Source organism: Petaurus breviceps, unplaced genomic scaffold (assembly GCF_028583685.1).
Source record: "Petaurus breviceps papuanus isolate PSGF00001 unplaced genomic scaffold, PetGlider_PUasm1.0 90842, whole genome shotgun sequence".
NCBI classification, from domain to species: Eukaryota; Metazoa; Chordata; class Mammalia; order Diprotodontia; family Petauridae; genus Petaurus; species Petaurus breviceps.
The window spans coordinates 8,393,559-8,414,182 of NW_027187358.1; the positions used below are offsets into that span (position 1 = coordinate 8,393,559).

The window sequence follows — 20,624 nt, forward strand, 5'->3', positions numbered from 1 at the left end:
ATATATATATATATATATATATATATATATATATACACATATATAAGAGGGTATATGGGAGTATGAATAGATATGTTTCTATGTGTATATATGTTTACAGGTATACATAGAGGGCACAGGACCAATTTAATAGCAAGGGATGATACTTAAAAGGTGAAATTAAGAGGTGAGAGAGGAATATAATGAGAGGAGATGGGGAGAGACAGAATGGGGTAAACTATCTCATATAGAAGAGGCAAGGGAAAATGGTTACAATGGAGGGGAAGAATAGGAAGGCAAAAGGGAATGGGCAAACCTTATCCTCATTGAATTTGGCTTAGGGAGGGAATGACATATACACTAAACAGAGTATCTTACCTCATAGGAGACTGGGGGGAAGAAGATGAGAGGGGAGATGATGGAAAAGAGGGCAGGCTGGGGGGAGGGAAGTTGGAAGCACCCACTTTTGAAAAGGGATGGGATCAAAGTAGAGAATAGGACAAGTGGGAGGTGGGATAGGAGGGAGGGAAATATAGTCGGTCTTTTACAATGTATCTACTATGGAAATGTTTTGCATAGCTACACATGTACATTGCTTATCTTCCCAGTAAGGGTGTGTGACAAGGGAGGAAGGGAATGAATCTGGAATTCAAAGTTTCAAAAATACATATATATGTACTATTATTAATATTATTTTACATGTAACTGGGAAATAATATATACAGGCACTGGGGCATAGAGATCTATCATGCCCTACTGGAAAGTCGAAAGTGGAATGGGAGAAGATATGGGAGAGAGCAGACTGAAGGAGGGGATATCCAGTGGGATTGCTATTTTGGGGCGATAGGTAGGGGAAAAATGGGAGAAGCTCCGTAACTCAAAATCTGGCGGAAATGAATGATGTAAACCAAAAGTTAATAAAGCATTTGATTTGAAAAAACAAAAAAATAACAGCACCCACCTCATAAGGTGCTTGTGAGGATACAGTGAGATAATATTTGTACAACAATTAGCACAGTGTCTGTTACATAATAAGAGCTATATAAAGGCTAGCTACTACCACTGTTATTATATATATGTGGCCTATAACTTTCAAACAAATGAAAATGCCATGGTCACCTAGCTTGTTCATAGGGATAAAGAAACAAGGTCAGCATTAATAAAGACCCGCAATTAACAAAGAAAATCCTATCTGTATTGGTACTCCCCTTACATTACCATCTCCAACACATAGGAACAAAAGCTACCAAATAGAAAATGGTTATCAATGATTCTGTAGTCAATGATTTGTCATCAAATCATCAGTGATAAAATATATTGTGAACCCAACTGGTTGTTCACACAAGTTTTTTCAAATCCCTTATTATTTACTTTTAACATACACAAAAACCACAGTTTGAAGGGCAGACTTAGAGAGCAATACCATGGTGTCATCTGATCTTCCTTTTGCTTTCACAAATGAGGCTCTCACATATGACTTTCTTTTCAAAATAACAAAAGGTTACTCAGTGCAAGTACTACATAATACAGCAGAAATGCTCTCCTCTAATAATCACACTTCTAATTACAGACTGCATTGCCACAGATGGGTTTGATGTCTTGTGAAGCATATGCTATTCATGATTTTTTAAAGTTGCAATGATACTAATAAATCTATAGGTAAAGAAATATAGATGTTCAATTTTTACCCACATTCTGCCAATAAGAAAACTAAGGTAAGATTATTTCCCATAAACAGAAAAACTTTTTACTACTTTGAAAACAATATGAAATATTCCATCAAAGGCTTATATAAAATCCACTCTGAAAATCTGAACTTGTAAATTAAAAGTGGTTTTATATTTTATTTAATGACTTTGTGTTTTTCAGTTTGAAAAATCCTAAATTTTGGAAAGGATATTATATTGAATATCTGCTACATGTTACAGCAAAATGATAGCTCTGAATAGGAATAAACATAAAGGTCTACACTTAGGTTTTTAAAAAAATCAACTAAACAGACAAAGGATAAGCACACGTAAACAAAATACGAAGATGCAAGGGTTTTATTAGACTTGACAGTTTTTATAAAGGAACAGTGTAATAAGGCAACCAACAAGGTGAAGACAATATTAGGCTGGTATCTTAGCATAGCCAACAGGTCCCCTTCAGCCACCAAAGCGATTTTCTTAATGTGCAGGTTCAACCATATCACACCTATACTCAAAATCTCCAGTGGTTCTCTAGCAACAACAGGACCATATTCTTCATAACCTAGTCCTGTCCCATCCACCCCACCTACCCCACTCCTTTTCCTGTCTTCTTGAATCTTACTCCCCACTTTGTACTCTTCGATCTAGTGACATTCGTCTCCTGCCTCTTCCATCAATAAGATACTCCATCTGTCAGCTCTGTGCATTTTCTCTGGCTTCCCCACTTCCTGTTATGCTCTCCTTCCTCATCTCTGCCTCCTACCTTCCTTTAAGTGCCACTTAAAATCCCATCTTATACAGGAACCCTTTCCCAACCCCTCTTAATTCCAGTGTCTTCCCTCTCTTAATTTCCTCCTAATTCTTCTATATATACCTTGCTTGTACATATGTTTGCTGTCTCCTCCATTAGATTTTGAGCATCCTGTGGGAAAGGATTGTGTTTTGGTTCCTTCTGTACTTAGTATTTAGTATAGGGCATGGAACATAGTAGGCACTTAATAAATGATTATTGACTGATTGTCCTCAGCGCCAGAATTTAGGAAGGTCATTGACACTGATAAACAAATGCATCCCAAAAAAGACCAGAATAGTAAAAGAGATGGAGATCAAACCATGCAATGATTAAAGAATTCAGACTGTTTAATATGGAGAAAAGAAGAATTTGAGGGATATGACAACTCCCATCAATTGACTAAAAGGAAAGGATTAGATTTAGCTTCATAGATCTAGAGTTCGAAAGGACTTCAATTAAACCAAATCCCTCATTTTAAAGTCCAAGAAAAATTATGCCCATAAAGATAAATTAATATGCCCAAGATCTCACAAAAAGCAAGAACACTATGAATAGTCACAGTGTCCAGAACTAAAAAAAAAATGGGAGGAAATTACAGAGAAATAGATTTGAAATCTCAAAAACTTCTTAACTGTTAGAGCTCTCCAAAAGTAGAATAGGCCTGTCTAGGAAATGACAGGCTCCCTTCATTAAAGCTCGTCAAGGAGAGGCTAAAGATTATAGGTCAGGGATGTTGTAAAGGAGAAAGTCCTATTTAGGGATGTGTTTGACTAGATCAGTAGCACCAAACTCAAACTGAAACAGATTCCAGCAGGCTACATATTGACTTAGAAAACCAAAAATTAACATTGTCTATATTGTAATGTGTTTTAATTTATTTTAGTAAAGATTTCCCAACTACAATTTAATCTCTTTAAGTTTTTCAGGGGTTAAACAGCTCGGAGGGAAAACTGACATGTCTGGAATGGGTGACTTTAGAATTCCTTTTCAAATCTATGACTCTATGAAATTGGCAATCCAATTGCAAAGAGAAGCTCAGAATTCTAGATTTTAATACCTCACAGGTATGACCCTGGAATGTGCTCTAGGGTTAGGATATCTCCAACAGTTTCAAAATTTACTTCATTAATTTATCAACTTTAAATCTAGCACACAGCACAGTGCCTGGAACAAAACAGGCACTTAATAAACGCTTACTGATTGATTAATGATTGAGCTAACAAAACAATAAGGCACACAGAGAGGAATCAAGGTAATGAAGTTTAGTGTACAGTGGATCCAGTCACTTCAACAAGTATTTACTAGGTACAGCCTTTACACTCAATACCAGAAATACCTTCCCAATATCTGAGAATACATTTCTGCTAGTCAAAGGCCAAAAAGTATTATGGAAAGCACATCACCCTTGGAGTCAAGAGATTTACATTTGAAGGTTAGTCCTGGTTCTTTTGTAGAGTAAAGCAAATCACTTCATAGAGTGATTTTAGATATAAACATTAGCCAATAACAGATGATAGTTATATAATGCTTTAAGGTTTGCAAAATCCATTCCATACATTATCACTCAGTCTGTCAATAAATATTGATTAAATGCCTACTCTGTGCCAGTTTCTGTGATAAGCACTAGGGATACAAAAAGAGGAAAAAGACAAGCTCCTTGACCACAAGGAGGTCACAATCTAATAGAGGAGACACCAAGCAAAAAAAAAAGTATAAAATGAGCTAAACAAAATACAAAATGAGCTAAATACATTATTAACAGGAAATAATTAAAAGAGGTAAGGCACCAGAATAAAGAGGGGTAAGAAGATGGGATTTTAAGTGGGACTTAAAAGCCTGAGGGAAGAAGTACACTTGATAGTAACAGGGAAGGTTTGTGCCAAGAGTCAAGGTTCTAGGGTGGTTAGGGGAAAAGATAATGAGTTCAGTTTTAGACATGTTGAGTAGAAGATGTCAACTGGACATCTTGTTCAAGATGTCTGAAAAGCAGTTGGAGATATAAGAATGGAATACAGCAAAAGGGTAGGAGCATGATAGGTAGATTTGAGAAGCATAATCATGGAGACTATAATTAAATCCATAGGAAGTGATGAAGTAGATCCAGTAATGAGTAGAATGAAGGAGGAGAGAAAAGAATATAAGAAAAGAATCCTGTGGTACACCAAGAGTTAAAGGATGACCAGGGAGATTTCAATAAGAGCTAGAAAATGAAGAGCAGGAGAGGAAAAGATTTAGGTTGAAGTGAAGTTTATTGCCTATGCAACAAGAATTGCAGAAAACACAATGGCATCTGGTTAGAATTTCGGGGTAGGGAGGTTGAATGGGATGGAAAAAGGGACAGGGTGGTACAGGATGGAGAATGGGGGATTGGATGATAATCTACAGAATTTCAGAATCACAGGGATATACAGGGTATGACCAGGTATGAAAATATTCTCACTGAGAGTCACAACAACCCCATGAGACAATAAAAAATCTATTTTTTCAGATAAAAAAATGAGGCTCAAGAAGGTTAAATGCTTTAGTCACAAAGTTATAACCTAAAGTGGACTAAAATAAGATCTTCCCAATTCTAAATCCAAGGCCCGAACTGTATGAGTGAAGATAATGAGAGGTGGATGAAAAGAAGGAAAGAAAAAGGAAAGAAGAAAAGAAGCAAAAGGAAAAGAATTCATATTTTTATCATTCTTTTCCTTGGATGATATAGTCTTCAATTTAGGAGGGGAGGGAAGTTAAAGGAAGGGAAATAGACCAGGATTAAATCATGACCATTTACTTACTTTGGGAAATTCAGAGACTGCTAACTGGTAGAATTCTAGAAATTCTGCTCATTCTAAACTACCAATTTATGATTAATTTGGTTTCACATATGGCATTATCTTATAGGGATTAAACACTGTCTAAAGAAATTATGCTCATTCATATTAGATTATAAAATATCTGAAAAGGAAATGTAATTAACTCTCAAAATTAGAAACATTCTCTTCAAATAAAAACATATGCATAACTCTCATCTTTAATACAATATCAACTGCTGTTAAGAAGTATAAATTTCTAACACTTAAAAAAAAAGCAATCTGTAAAGCTTATTCCTCTAATGCACTCAAAATGAAGCAATTCCCATATGGATCTGCTATAATCTGTATTATATGATCAAAAATTAAGTTCTCAGAGTTATCCTGTTGATCTGAAATTCACTTCCTTAAAAAAAAAAGACAGCAAAATGGCCAGAAGACTTTTTATTAAGTAAAATTGTCTCTAAATCAGGATTTGTGACACAATTTTGAATTATCATATATCTTCCTCGATGGCATTAAACTATGGAATTTTACATTTTAAGTAACTGCACAACAGCTATACTGTTTCTAAAATTTTTAGCAAGCTGTTAAATTATTATTTTTAAAATTCACTTTCTAATGTACTTTTTCCTCCAAAAAACTGATAACTTAGTATTTATTTTAAGATCAATGAAATAATGAGTGTCACATTTTTATGGACCACATTTAAAAAATGTTCTTATAAGTATATTAGAAAATGGGATTACAGTACTTAGGCTCAGAAGAGTATTAAAAAAAAAATCTTTAGGGGCGGCCAGGTAGCACAGCGAGTAAGAGCATCGGCTCCAGGGTCGGGATGACCTGGGGATCAAATCCAGGCTCAGATGCTTAGCACCACACCTAGAAATAACTGGCCATGTAACCTTGAGCAAGAGAGGGAGGGAAGGAGGAAGAGAGGGAGGGAGGGAGGGAGGGAGGAAGAAACTTCCCTAAGGACTGCTTTTGTACACATCATTCATTTGATGTAATTTACCCTTTTCTGCCTCTCCCTTTGCAACATACCCATAAGTTTTGGTATATTGTCTCATTATTGTCAATCCTCTTAGATGGAGTTATTGTTTCTACACTTTGTTGTTTAACCTACTCAATCTTTAGAATTATATTATTAAGTTTCCAATTAATTTTCGGTCTATCTTTTCCATGTGATTTTTATTGCACTGTGATCTGAAAAGAATGCATTTAATATTTCTGCCTCTCTACACTGCATTGAGAGGTCTTTATGCCCTAGTACATGGTCAGTTTTTATGTAGGTACCACTAAGAAAAAGGGATATTCCTTTCTCTCTCCATTCAATTTTCTCCAGGTGTACCATATGAAACTTTCCAAAATTCTATTGACTTCCTTAACTTCTTTCTTGTTTATTTTGTGGTCAGATTTATCTAGTTCAGAGAGGGGGAGGTTGAAGTCTCCCACTAATACAGTTTTGCTATTTCTTCCTGTAACTCCCTTAATTTCTCCTGTAAGAATCTTAATGCCATGCCACTCAGTGCATGTATGTTTAGAAATGAAATTACTTCATTGTCTACAGTGCCTTTTAGCAGGATGTAGTTTCCTTCCTTATCTCCTTTAATTAGCTGTCTATGCTTCTGCTTTGTCTATGATCAGGATTGCTAACCCTGCTTTCTTTACCTCAGCTAAACCATAATATATTCTACTCCAGCCTTTTACCTTGCATCTGTGTATATTGCACTGTTTCAAATGTGTTTCTTGTAAACTATATATTGTAGGATTATGGTTCTTAATCCACTCTGCTGTTGGCTTCCATTTTATGGTAGTATTCATTCCATTCACATTCACTTATGATTACTATCTGTCTTAATCTCCATTCTGCCCTGCCCAACCTGTTCATGCTTTTCTTTCTCCTTTCGCCCTTTCCCTCCTCACTAGAGTTTTGCTTTTAACCACCCCCTCCCTTAATGTGCCCACCCTTCTATCAAGCCCCTCCCTTTTCTTTCCCTTTTTTCTTACTACTTCTTCCCTCCCTTTTCTTTCCCCTTTGCCCTCCTACTGCTTATGAGGCAAATTAGATTTGTATACCTGAGTATGTTATTTGCTCCTTGAGTCAAATCTGATGAGATTGAGGTTCAAACAATGCTCATATCCCTTCTTCCCCTCTACTGTAATAGATCTTTCTGCCTCTTCATGTGATCTAACTTACCCTTTACTGCCTCCTCCTTTCCCCGTCTCCCAATATAATAGCTTTTTACCATTTAAGTTTTTTTTAATCATCACAAAGTCAATTTACACCCACATCCTCGTGTGTGTGTATGTGTGTGTGTATATATATATATATATATATATATATATATATAAAATCCCTTCTAAATGGTATGAGAAAGATATAGTTCTCAAGAGTTAATAGTATCATACTCCCATATAGGGATGAAAACAATTTGCCCTTACTGAATAACATGTTTAGTTTTTTTTCTTTCCTGTTTACCTTTTTATGCTTATCTTGAGTCTTATACATAAAGATCAAATTTTCCATTGAGCTCTGGTCTTTTCATCAGGAAGGTCTGGAAGTCCCCTACTTCATTGAATTTCCATCTCCTCCCCTGAAAGATTACACTTAATTTTGCCAAGTAGCTTATCCCTGGTTGTAATTCAAGCTCTTTCACCTTACAAAATGTCATATTCCAAGCCCTCCGATCTTTTAATGAAGAAGCTATAAGGTTGGTGTAAGAATGACTGTGGTTGGACGGTATTTAAATTGTTTCTGGGTACTTGCAGTATTTTCTTCTTGACCTGATAATTCTGGAATTTCGCTACAATATTACTTGGTGTTTTCAATTTTTGATCTCTTTCAGGAGGGGATCGGTGGATTTTTTTCAACAACTATTTTACCTTCTAGTTCTAGGACTTCAAAACAGTTTTCCTTGATGATTTTTGAAAGTTGCTATCCAGGCTCTTATCTTGATCATGGCTTGCAGGCAGAACAATAATTCTTAAATTGTCTCCCCTGTATCTATTTTCCAGGAAAGGGGGATGGGTGCATGATTCTCTGCCAGCATACTTGATGGTTCTCTGAGCTGGTGTCTGCCAATTCCCCTGGCAGTGCCAAGGCACGCTGGGGTCCTGGTGTTGGCACTTGCCTGCTCCACCACCCTGGAGATCAGGATCTCCCACATCTTTGCTGCTATGGGGCCTGCGAGGGCACCTCCCATCCTGTACTCATCCCGTTCAGCAAAAGCAATAGGGACCTTTCCTGTTAATCCCTCTAGAATCTTAACCTAAAAGATAGCTATACCCCATTTTTCTGCTGGCTCGACAGTTTCAGGATTTTTCTGGGGTAGTATTTTTTGGGTTTTCCAAGGTCAATAAGGGAGGGTGAGAGTGACTTATGGCTAATTCTGCCATCTTGGCTCCTAGCATTGAAATAGTTGACTTTCAAACATTCTGTGGGATGAGAGATACAGAAGCACCTACTGCAATTCAGTCACTCCCAAGACCTGATCCTGGTTTGCTGGGGCCAAGGCTGTGCTGGGACAGCCTGCACTTGGACTGTGCTCTTCTCCTCCTCCCTCCCCACCTATCTATGCTCATTGAGAATGCAAGCAATTCAATATATGTTATACAAGTGTAGTTATAAAAACACTTCCATAATAGCCATTTTGTGAAATTACTATATTTCTTTCCATCCTATCCCAACCCCCATTTATTCTATTTTCTCCTTTGATTCTGTCCCTTCTAAAAAGTGTTTGCTTCTGACTACTCCCTCTATAATCTGCTGTCCCTTATATTATGCTCCCCTCCTTCTCCCCCTTCCTTTCCTGTAGGGTAAAATACCCGAGTGTGTAAATTATTCCTTCTATAAGCCAAATCTAATGAGAGTAAGATTCACTCATTCCCTCTCACCTCCCCCCTCATCTCCTCCATTGCGAAACTTTTTTCTTGCTTCTTTTATGAGATGATTTACCCCATTCTATCTCTCCCTTTCTCCTCCCAATATATTCCTCTCTCACCCCTTAATTTTATTTTTTAGGTATCATTCCTTCATATTCAACTCACCCTGTACCCTCTATCTATACACATACACACACCCACAAATTTCTTCCAACTACTCTAATACTAAGAAAGGTCTCATGAGTTACAAATATCATCTTTCTGTGTAGGAATGTATAAACAGTTCAGCTTTAATAAGTCCCTTATCATTTCTCTTTCCTGTCTACCTTTGCATGCTTCTCTTGAATATTGTATTTGAAAGTCAAACTTTCTGGGGCAGCTAAGTGACGCAGTGAATAGAGCACTGGCCCTGGAGTCAGGAGGACCTGAGTTCAAATCTGGCTTTAGACACTTAATACTTACTTGGGCAAGTCACTTAACCCCAGTAGCCCTGCCTTCCCCCCTGCAAAAAAAGTCAAATTTTCTGTTCAGCTCTGGTCTCTTCATCAAGAATGCTTGAAAGTCTTCTATTTCATTAAATATCCTTATTTTCCCCTTAAGTATTATACACAGTCTTGCTGGGTAGGTGATTCTTGGTTCTTAATCCTAGCTCCTCTGACCTCTGGAACATCATATTCCAAGTCCTTCAGTCCCTTAATGTAAAAGCTAATAGATCTTGTGCTATATCCTGATTGTGGTTCCACAATACTCAAATTACTTCTTTCTGGCTGCTTGCAATATTTTCTTCTTGACCTGGGAACTCTGGAATTTGGCTACAACAATCCTAGGCATTTGCTTTCTGGCATCTCTTTCAGGAGGTGATTGATGGATTCTTTCCATTTCTATTTTAGCCTGAGGTTCTAGAATATCAGGGCAGTTTTCCTTGTTAATTTCTTGAAAGATGATTTCTAGGCTCTTTTTTTGATCATGGCTTTCAGGTAGTCCAATAACATTTGAATCATCGCTCCTATATCTATTTTCTAGGTCAGTGGTTTTTCCAATGAGATATTTCACATTGTCTTCTATTTTTTTATTCTTTTTGGTTCTGTTTTACAATTTCTTGATTTCTCATAAAGTCATTAGCTCCCATTTGCTCCATTATAATTTTGAAGGAATTGTTTTCTTCAGTGAGCTTTTGGACCTCCTTTTCCATTTGAATAATACTGCTATTTAAGGCATTCTCCTCATTGGCTCTCTAGACCTCTTTTGCCATTTCAGTTAGTCTATTTTTTAAGGAGTTATTTTCTTCAGTATTTTTTTTAGTCTCCTTTAACAAGCCGTTGAATCGTTTTTCATGATTTTCTTGCATCACTCTCATTTCTCTTCCAAATTTTTCCTCTACTTCTCTTACTTGATTTTCAAAATCTTTTTTGAGCTCTTCCATGGCCTGTGACCAATTCATATTTATCTTGGAGGTTTTTGTTGCAGGAACTTTGACTTTGTTGTCTTCCTCTATATGTATGTTTTGATCTTCTTTGTCACCAAAGTAAGATTCTATAGACTTGACTTTTTATACACTGTTTGCTCACCTTCTCAGTCAAATACTTGAGCTTCTAACTCTTTGTCAAGGTAGGACTTTGTTTCCAGTAGGGGTGGGGATGGGGGTTGGTGTACTGTCCCAGGCTAGCTGCTCAATCCCCTACTCGCTATGGGCTCAGAGGTCCAGAAGTGGCTGTTGCTGTCTCTGATACCATGTCCATCACCCTGGGGCTGGGACTGGGTTCCAGCTGGATCATGTTCCTCTTTCACCCAGGTCCAACAGAGTTTTCCCACTGACCTGCTATGCTGTCTGTGACTTTTCTGGATTTAGAAGTCTGGAAACCGCTAGAGCTGCCAGTGATTCAGTCCCCTGAGGTCTGTTTCGGTCCCATCTGAGCTGGTGTGGCCCACATTGGACTGTGTCTTGCTCCCAGCCCTGTGGCATACCCTTCCTATCAACCTTCCAGACTATACTGGGCTGGAGATTTGCCTCACTCCGTCATTTTGTGGGTTCTGTACCTCCAGAATTTGTTTATATTCATTTTTTACAGGTATTTGGAGGGGTGTGGGGGAGAGCTCAAGCAAACCCATGCTCCTACTTCACCATCTTGGCCCTGCTCCCATCCCCCACTCTGTCTTTTTGTGGGCTCTCCCACTCTAGATTTATTGTTATTTTTAAAAAGTATTTGAAGGGGATTGGGAGAGATCTCAGACAAGTCCCTGTCTTTACTCCTCTATTTTGATCAAGGAGAATACTACTACTTCAAAAGCCTGTTCAGAGTTTTATCAGTACAACATTTCAAGGCACAATCAATGAAGTTGCTTTATAAAACTGTTATTCTAGATTTCACTACAATTTCAAGAAAAAGCTTTGTAGAAGGACTATATGCTAGCAATGTTTATAAAATGTTATGAGAATCAATGTGACTAAAGGGAAGATATGTACTTACTGGCTACTTAGTTCCAAAGATGCTTTTGAAAATGAAGTTCAGGAAAAAAAGGGGGGGACGGAGTCAAGATGGCGGAGTAGAAGCAGGAACTCCGAGCGGCTCCAGCTTCCACCTTCCCCAATCAATGTAAAAATGGTACTCTGAACAAACTTTGGAGCTGCAGAACCCACAAAATGACACAGAAAAGCCAACCTCCTGCTGAGGACAGCCCAGCAGGAATCGGCCAGCATGAATTGGCGGGCACAGCTCTCTGGGAGCCAAGCCTAGGCACACGTAAGCCAGAGGTTTCAGCCGCAGGACGGGCCTGAGCAGCCGCCAGCGGGAGGGACTCCAGATCAGCAGCAGCTGTTGCCATATCCAGAATTATCAACACATAGATGCGAAGGACAAAGTGACTGGTCAGTGCAGCACAGACTTTGGGACCCAGTAAGTGGGAGTGTGTTGGCTTTTGCCCTCAGGGCGAGAAGCCACTGAGATGCCCAGCACATCCAGCCAGAGCCAGGTGGCAGCTTCAGCTCCTGGCCTGCAGAGCATAGGAGGACCACGCGATCAGTCTGAGGGGCAATTGCTCTTCCTTTAACCGGCTTGGATCTAGATTGCAGTCTAGGATGGAGGTCCTGGAGTACGTGTCCAGCTTGCCAGAGCATGTGGAGGCCTCAGAGTGGGCACCCATCTAATACCTCCAGCAGCTGAGAAAACCCCAGCATTTGGGACGAAAGCTCCCCTGTCTGGTGGCAGGGTCCTACTGTGGCAAAAAGCCCAGGGGTCAAGTGACTGAGGGGCGACATGACCAGGCAAAGGAAACAAAGCAGACAGAAGATTCCAACATTACACTCCCATTTTGGGGACAAAAAGGGGTAAAGCATGGAACAGGAGGAAGACAGTGAAGTCAGAACTCCTGCACCAAAAGCTTCAAAGGAAAATACAAGCTGGTTATAGGCCACAGAGGACCTTAAGAAGCAGATAAGAGAAGTGGAAGAAAAATTGGGATGAGAAATGAGAACCATGCAAGAAAATTATGAAATGAGGGTCAACATACCTTAAAAATCATACCTTAAAAAATAGACTAACTAAAATGGCAAAAGAGGCTCAAAAAAGCAATGAGGAGAAGAATGCCTTAAAAAGCTGAATTTGCCAGATGGTAAAAGAATCTCAAAAGCTCACTGAGGAGAATCATGGCTTCAGAATTAGATTGGAGCAAATGGAAGCTAATGACTTTATGAGAAATCAAGATGCTGTTAAACAGATCTCAATGTGAAATATCTCATGGGAACAACCACTGACCTGGAAAATAGATCCAGGAGAGGTAATTTAAATTTACTGGACTACCTGAAAGGCATGATCAAAGTAAGAACCTAGAAATCATCCTCCAGGAAGTTCTCAAAGAAAACTGCCCTGATGTTTTAGAACCAGAGGGCAAAATGGAGGTTAAAAGAATCCACAGATTACCTCCTGAAAAAGATCCCAAAAAGAAAGCTCCTAGGAATATTATAGCCAGGTTCCAGAATTCCCAGATTAAGGAGAGAATATTACAAGCAGCCAGGAAGAAACAATTTGAAGATTGTGGAAACACAATCAGGATAGCCCAGGATCTGGCAGTTTCTGCCCTGAGGGATCGAAGGGCTTGGAATATGATATTCCAGAGGTCAAAGGAGCTGGGATTAAAACCAAGAATCACCTACCAAGCCAAACTGAGTATCATGTTTCAAGGGAAAATATGGTCATTCATTGGAATAGAGGACTTTCAAGCATTCTTGATGAAAAAATCAGAGTTGAATTGAAAATATGACATTCAGATACAAGAAGCAAGAGAAGCATGAGAAGCTAAACAGGGAAAGAAATCATAAGGAACTTATCAAAGTTGAACTATTAACATTCCTACATGGAAAAACAATAATTGTAACTGATGAAACCTTTCTCAGTATGAAAATAGTTGAAGGGAATAGAATTATATATATATGTCTATATATGAGAGTATATGGGCATATGAATACATATGTGAATGTGTGTATATATGTTTACATGTATACATAGATAGAGGGCACAGGACCAATTTAATAGGAAGGGATGATACTTAAAAGGTGAAATTAAGAAGTAAGAGAGGAATATAATCAGAGATGGGGAGAGACAGAATGGGATAAACTATCTTACATAGAAGAGTCGAGGGAAAAATGGTTACAATGGAAAGGAAGAATAGCAAGGCAAAATGGAATGGGTCAACCTTATTCTCACTGAATTTGGCTCGGGGAGGGAATGAAATACACACTAAATAGAGTATCTCACCTTATAGGAGAGTAGGGGGGAAGGGATGAGAGGGGAGATGATGGAAAAGAGGGCAGGCTGGGGGGGGGAGGGAAGTTGGAAGCACCCACTTTTGAAAAGGAAAAGTAGAGAATAGAACAAGTGGGAGGTGGGATAGGAGGGAGGGAAATATAGCCACTCTTTTACAATATATCTACTATGTTATTGTTTTGCATTAGCTACACATGTACAACCTATACTGAACTGCTTATCTTCCCAGTAAGGGTGGGTGACAAGGGAGAATGGGAATGCATCTAGAATTCAAAGTTTTAAAGTTAAACGTTTAAATATATATTATTATTAATAATACTATTTTACATGTAATTGGGAAATATCCAGGCACCGGGGTATAGAGATCCAACATGGCCTACTGGAAAAGTCGAAAGGGATATGGGAGAAAATATGGGAGAGAGCAGATTGGAGGAGGGGATATTCTGTGGGACTGATATTTTGGGGCAGTGGGTAGGGGTAAAACAGGGAGAAAATTTGTAACTCAAAATATGGCAGAAATGAATGATGTAAATCAGAAGCTAATAAAGCATTTGAAAAATAGGAAAAAAAAAAGAAAATGAAGTTGACAAGAAAATATAAGAAAAAATATTCTAATGGTAGATGAAAACATTCCCAAAACTTTGTATCTAATTATTAGGTCCCTGAGGAGCAGATAGTGCTCCAAAAGTCTTAGTGCTATCTGAAGCTTTAACAGTAAGACTGAACTAAGGTTTTTGGAATGCCCTGTATAAATTTGCACCCAAAAAAAGGCTTAATTATTTAAATTTATAAAATATTGACAAATTTCTTGCTAAAATTTTACATAACCATTGCATTGCACTATATGGTGCTTTAATAGATTTTTCAAACTTTGCAAAAACATTCATCAGCTGCCACTCCATGACTGAAAGGATTTAATTTATAATACTAGTATTAAAATAATCCAAAAAATGAAGCTTTGGCAAATACACAATTTTGATGTGGACCCACAAGAAAAAAGTAAAATGGTTAAAGATTAGGTAATCTAGGTAGCTAAGGAAAAGGATTACCTATACTAATCCATTTGTCTGAGAGTATCTTCCAAAAACTTTCTAGTATGCAACACATAATGACAGAGTGCCCTATCTTATTAAAATAAAAAAATAGCAAAACTAAATATGTATAATATTTTAAATAATCAAACTATCAGATGACGTCTTTCCCAAGTTTATAGCATTTATACTTTTGAAGTTATTAAAAGTTTAAGACTACACCAAGACTTTAAGGATACTTTGTATACGTAAAAATCTCCTAAAGCCCAGAAAGGTAGAGTCAAAATCATACAGTTAGTGGCAGAGCTGGAAGTACAACCCAGGATTTTCTAAGTCTAGTTCAACTGTACTTTTTGAATGAATATATATGGAACTAAAAATATCTGTGAGGAAAAACACATATATGCTTAAACAAGCATTTGACCACTGAGTATATGGAAGACACTATGTTATTCAAATGTAGCAAGATACAAAAAGGAGCATGTTGTAGTTGAAGGCAAACTAGACTTAGAAAAATACCCTTGGTTCTAGGACTCACTCTAGTAATAAGTAGCTATGCAATCAAAAGCAAATCAAAAGACCTGAATTCAAAATTCATCCCCGAGACTTACTATCTGTGTAACCCTGGGCAAGTCTTTTAACTTATGCTTATCTCGTTTCTCCAAATACTAAATTGGGGATAAGAACAGCACCCTCATTGGGCTGTTGTGAGGATCAAATGATGAAATGAGATAATATCCATAAAAGTACTTAGCACAGAGCCTGACACATTTGTTGTTGTTTAGTCATTTCAGTCATGTCTGACTCTTTGTAACTCCATTTGGGGCTTTCTTGGCAAAGATACTGGAGTGGTTTGCCATTTCCTTCTCCAGGTCATTTTACAGATGAGGAAACTGAGTTAAGTGTTAAGTAATGTGCCCAGGGTCACACAGCTAGCAAGTGTCTAAGGTCAGATTTGAACTTACAAAGATGAGCCTTCCTGACTCCAAGCCTGGCATTCTATCGGATACACTACACCATCTAGCTGCCTCCTGGCATAAAGTAAGTACTCTCTAAATGCTCATTTCTTTCCATCCTTTCACCCCTCCCTATCATGTGCCACTGTACTTTCATATGCAAAATGAGGCTTTTGTTTTACCATTCTAGATTTCAGGCATTACATACAGTCTCTGTTCTCAAGGTCTTGCCATTTAGTAGGGGAGTTAAGACTTGCAGATACTAGACAGCATAATAAATTGGCATACAAGTAGTACTGAAGTTTCCAAAATAGACAATTTGGATCCCAGAAGGCTTTGTTAAGGAAATTATAAATTTGATCTGGTTCTTTTAAAAACAGAGAGCAGGGAAGAAGAAATTCCCAATAGGAGAAATTTTAGGGGCAAAGACAAAGAAGCAAATCAGTTAAACTAGAACTTCTTATTAACAAAAGTGAGAGTCTGTTCAACTTGTTCAACTATATTAAGACACTTAAGCAAAGACTTCAAACAAGAAAGACATTTACAATCTAGTACGTCTGCCACTGTAGCTTCTTCTTTTTCAAATGACTGCTCCTCAATCCACCTCCCATCACATAGCTTACCACTTTCCCTGAGTATCACAGGTATCAACTATGATAGAATCAGGGGTCACTTAGCTGAATTTTCCAGGAATAATAGCCTTGCAAATATAATTGGAAAAGAACCAAAGGAAAGGTTTCATCTAGTCCTCCACTACCCTAATGTAACCCTAGTATTATATATTAAAAATTTTTAAAGGAGAAACTAAGGATTTCTTAAAATATAGAACCTAGAAGTCAAACTGCCCTCATTCCTTCTGCCTTTCTATCTGGGTTATTGGACTAATTCATGTGAGTGGCAATTTTTACCAAGTTAGACTTCCAAGCAACACAGAAGAGAAAGATGAAAGGAAGAAAAGCTTTCAGACTTGGCAAAATCCTTCCTTCAGGCACCATTACTTCCTAAACAAACATGAATGCCAGCTAAACTGAACAACCCATTATCTCTCAAATTCATTCTACTGTTTTCTACTGCTTTTTCTCATGACTTCTCCTTTTTCTTGAATGCACTCCCCCTTTCAGCTCCACCTATTCCATCCTTTAAGATTTTATCAGATGCCACCTTTTTCATGAATCAATCACTAAGTAATCATTTGTTAAGTTCCTATTTTGTTGAAGAAACCATCTTTGATCATCTTAACCAGAAATCATTTCTTCCTGATAGGATTTCCCATAGTATGTCATGCCTCCCTCCTCTCTTATCAACTTACTTATGACCACATGTCATAAGTAGCCTTATCTCTGCTGCTAGATTAAACATCCTTTCATGGCAAGGACCATGTCTTCCACATAGGAAGTGTTCTAATAAACATCTATAGAAAGAAATTATGCATCTTTGTTTCTCCAGGGCCCTGACATAAAAATAAATGTCGAATAAAGTGTTAACACTGAAAACTGACAAGAGGTAAAATACAAAGAATATACTGAGTCTGTTTTACAGAAGTTTTAAAAAGTTTAGCAGTGAACCAATAACTAATATATACTTAAAAGTAAATAAGTATTTTATATCTCTTAAAGCATCCAATATAAATTTGTTAAATCAAAGAGCAACATGGTCTCTATTAATATTTTAAGTTCATCAGAAATAGCTATTTGATTGGGTTAGCAAGGATTTTCTCCACCACTGGTGCAATTGCCACTGTACATGAGGATTGGTTCTGCAGTTTTCAGTCTTAGAGAGTTGTCTATGGAAGTGAATAGCTAGGTGACTTGTCCAGAGTCCAGCGTCAAAACCAATAAACATCAGGGACAGAATCTGAATTCAGGCAGGTGTTCATGACTCTGAGGCCAGCTCTCTGGCACATGCCTTTTATATAAGGTATTATGACATTTTAATCATTAAGGAAGCCTCATGCAATAAAATCCCCAAGAGTTTCAAAATGACCACACTATTTTCCAAATGTGAAACTTTATACGATACCTTTTATTAATACTTGTGAAAAATCACATTTTTATTCCCTCACACACTCCATTTGAAAAATGTCTATTCTAAGTCTAATTACTCAGTTTTTGATATAGCAGTTCTTGTGAAAGTAATCTATTTGAAAGTGTATTTTTCATCTAAGTAAAATGTATAAAGCAGTGGTCATCAACCTTTTCATTCATAAAGACCTGTTTTGTAAACATGAACAAATTTGATGACCACTCTCCCCCTCTGTATGTTTTGTTGGCATTATATTTTGTTCCTGCAGAAGCTCTTTAAACCTTAGAACCTCTTAGAACTTTCATATAAGATGTTTTTTTTTTGGGGGTGGGGGGAGTTTAAGCACAAACTTTACTTTTACTATAGTGGCTATGAGTGTTTTCTTACCGGCACTTCTCAGATTAGGATCTAAGCCTGGCATTTCTTTGTTAGCTTCAGGACTGACACTGTAGATTGATGCTCCTGCTTCATTGACAATGCTGGAAAGAAAAGAGAGAAAAAAAAAAGGATAGCAAATCACTGAAAATGAGCACAAAGAAAATAAAAGTATATGAAATAGGATCTTCCATAGCATGTCATACCTCTTCTCTTATCAACTTACTTACAGTCATTTATGTCCTTGCTTTACTCCAAATTATATGGAAGAAAAATGAATTTCTATCCTACATGAAAATACTCAAGAACTCAATGACGATTTAACTAGGCATGAGTATCAAACACTGAATACATTACATATGTAGTGTCCAGTTCTAATAGTATATATTCTTAATATAATATAACTTATTATTACAATTTTCTGTTCAGTGTCTAACAGCAGTACTAAGGGGATAATTTGTAAGAGAACATGGCAACAATGCCCTATGAAGAAAATAACTATGGTCTGAGTAAAAAGAGATAAGGAAAGTTGCCATCTGATTTGTCAATATGACCTTCATTCCAGCATTTATTTTAGTCATCAGTCAATAAATATTTATTAAACACTATGTTCCAGGCTCTGTGCTGAGGGCTGTGGATACAAGGAACTGCAAAATACAGTACCTGCTCTCAAGGAACTCATAGGAGAAGCAACATGATGTATCTAAAAACAAACTATACCTATATATTTTGCTCCTCATTTCTTATGGAACAATAGTATTCTGTCACATTCACATTCTATTCCATTAACAACTTAGAACATCCAGATTCTGAAGCATGTCTTTTTTGAGAAAGAGCAAAAAAAAAGGAAAAGGGAACAAGCACTTCTTGTACTTTACAAATATTATCTCATTTGATTCTAACAGCAAAATGTAAGTGCTTTATTATCCCCATTTTATACTTAAGGAAACTAAGAAAAAGGTTAAGTAACTCGGTTAGTGTCACAAAGTTATGCATGAGAGGTTACATTTGAATTAAGGTTCCCGTAACTCCAGACCCAGTACTCTATCCCCTGGGTCACCTAGCTACCTAGGAGACCAATGTAACTTGATCACTAAGTATGTGGGGATGGTGAGGAGTGAAAGGTATAAAAAAGATAGGAGAGGGGAGGTGGAAGGAGGAAGTTATGAAGGAGTTTGACTACCAAACAGAGGATTTTACTTTTTTTTTTTTTTTTTGCTTTTTTGGAGGGCAATTGGGGTTAAGTGACTTGCCCAAGGTCACACGGCTAGTTTTTGTGTTGTGTCTAAGACCGGATCCAAACCCAGGTCCTCCTGACTCCAGGGCCAGTGCTCTACTCACTATGCCACCTAGCCACCCAGGAATTTTACATTTGATACTAGAGATAACAGGGAGTCACTGGAGTTTACTGAGTAGAGGGGGGAGAATGAAATGGTAACAGATGCACTTTAGGAAAATCACTTGAGACAGCTCAGTGGAGGATGAAGTAAATAAAGTATGGGAGAGATTGGTGGTATGCAGACCAACCAGCAGACTATTGTTAACAGTCAGGCATGTATAACAATAACTCTAGACAGTATAAAATACCTGAGACTACACCTACCAAAATAAATCCAGAAACTTTATGAACAAAGTTATAAAAAAAGTCTCACAGATCTGCAATCATATTTAAATAATTGGAGAAATATTAATTGTTCATGGGAAGGCAGGGCCAATAATAAAAATGACAACTTTACCTAAGCTAATTTGTATATTCAATGTCACTGCAATTAAATTATCAAAAAGTTATTTTACTGAATTTGAAAAAAAGTAATAAATCTTTAATAAAATTTTAAAATAATTAAAATTAATAAACAGAAAAATAATAAAATTCATTTGGAAGAAAAAGTCAAGAATATCAAAGGAAAGAATGAAAAAATATATAAAGGAAAAAGGTTTAGCAGTACCATATCTTAAACTATATTATAAGGAAATAATTATCAAAACTATCTGGTACTAGCTAAGGAACAGAAAAGCAGATCAGTGGCACAAAGTAAAAATACAATTTACAACAGCAAATAAATGTATTAACTTTATATTTGACAAGCGTAAAGACAATTTTGGGGGATAAGAATTTATATTTATATTTGGTTTAAAAAAAACTGGAAAACAGGATGAAAGAAACTGGGCATAGACCAACGTCTTACACCATTTACCAAGAGAAGGTCAAAATTGATAAATGGCCTAGATACAAGGAGATAGATTAAAAGCAGATTTGAAGAACATGGAACATGGAACCTATCGGACTTTTATTTATAATTTTATGACAATTTGTGAATAAACAAAAGAGTGTAAAGT

General features: G+C 37.2%; 1 protein-coding gene across 5 annotated transcripts in view; it reads right to left on the minus strand.

The window, feature by feature from the left end:
• SRBD1 (S1 RNA binding domain 1) overlaps nt 1–20,624 on the minus strand; it is a 338,878-nt gene that overhangs the window by 152,496 nt on the left and 165,758 nt on the right. For all 5 annotated transcript variants that reach the window (XM_069071621.1, XM_069071620.1, XM_069071622.1 and 2 more), the window contains one exon: nt 18,300–18,391. In XM_069071621.1, coding sequence (XP_068927722.1) covers nt 18,300–18,391 — 92 coding nt within the window. The remainder of the gene's footprint in view (nt 1–18,299; nt 18,392–20,624) is intronic.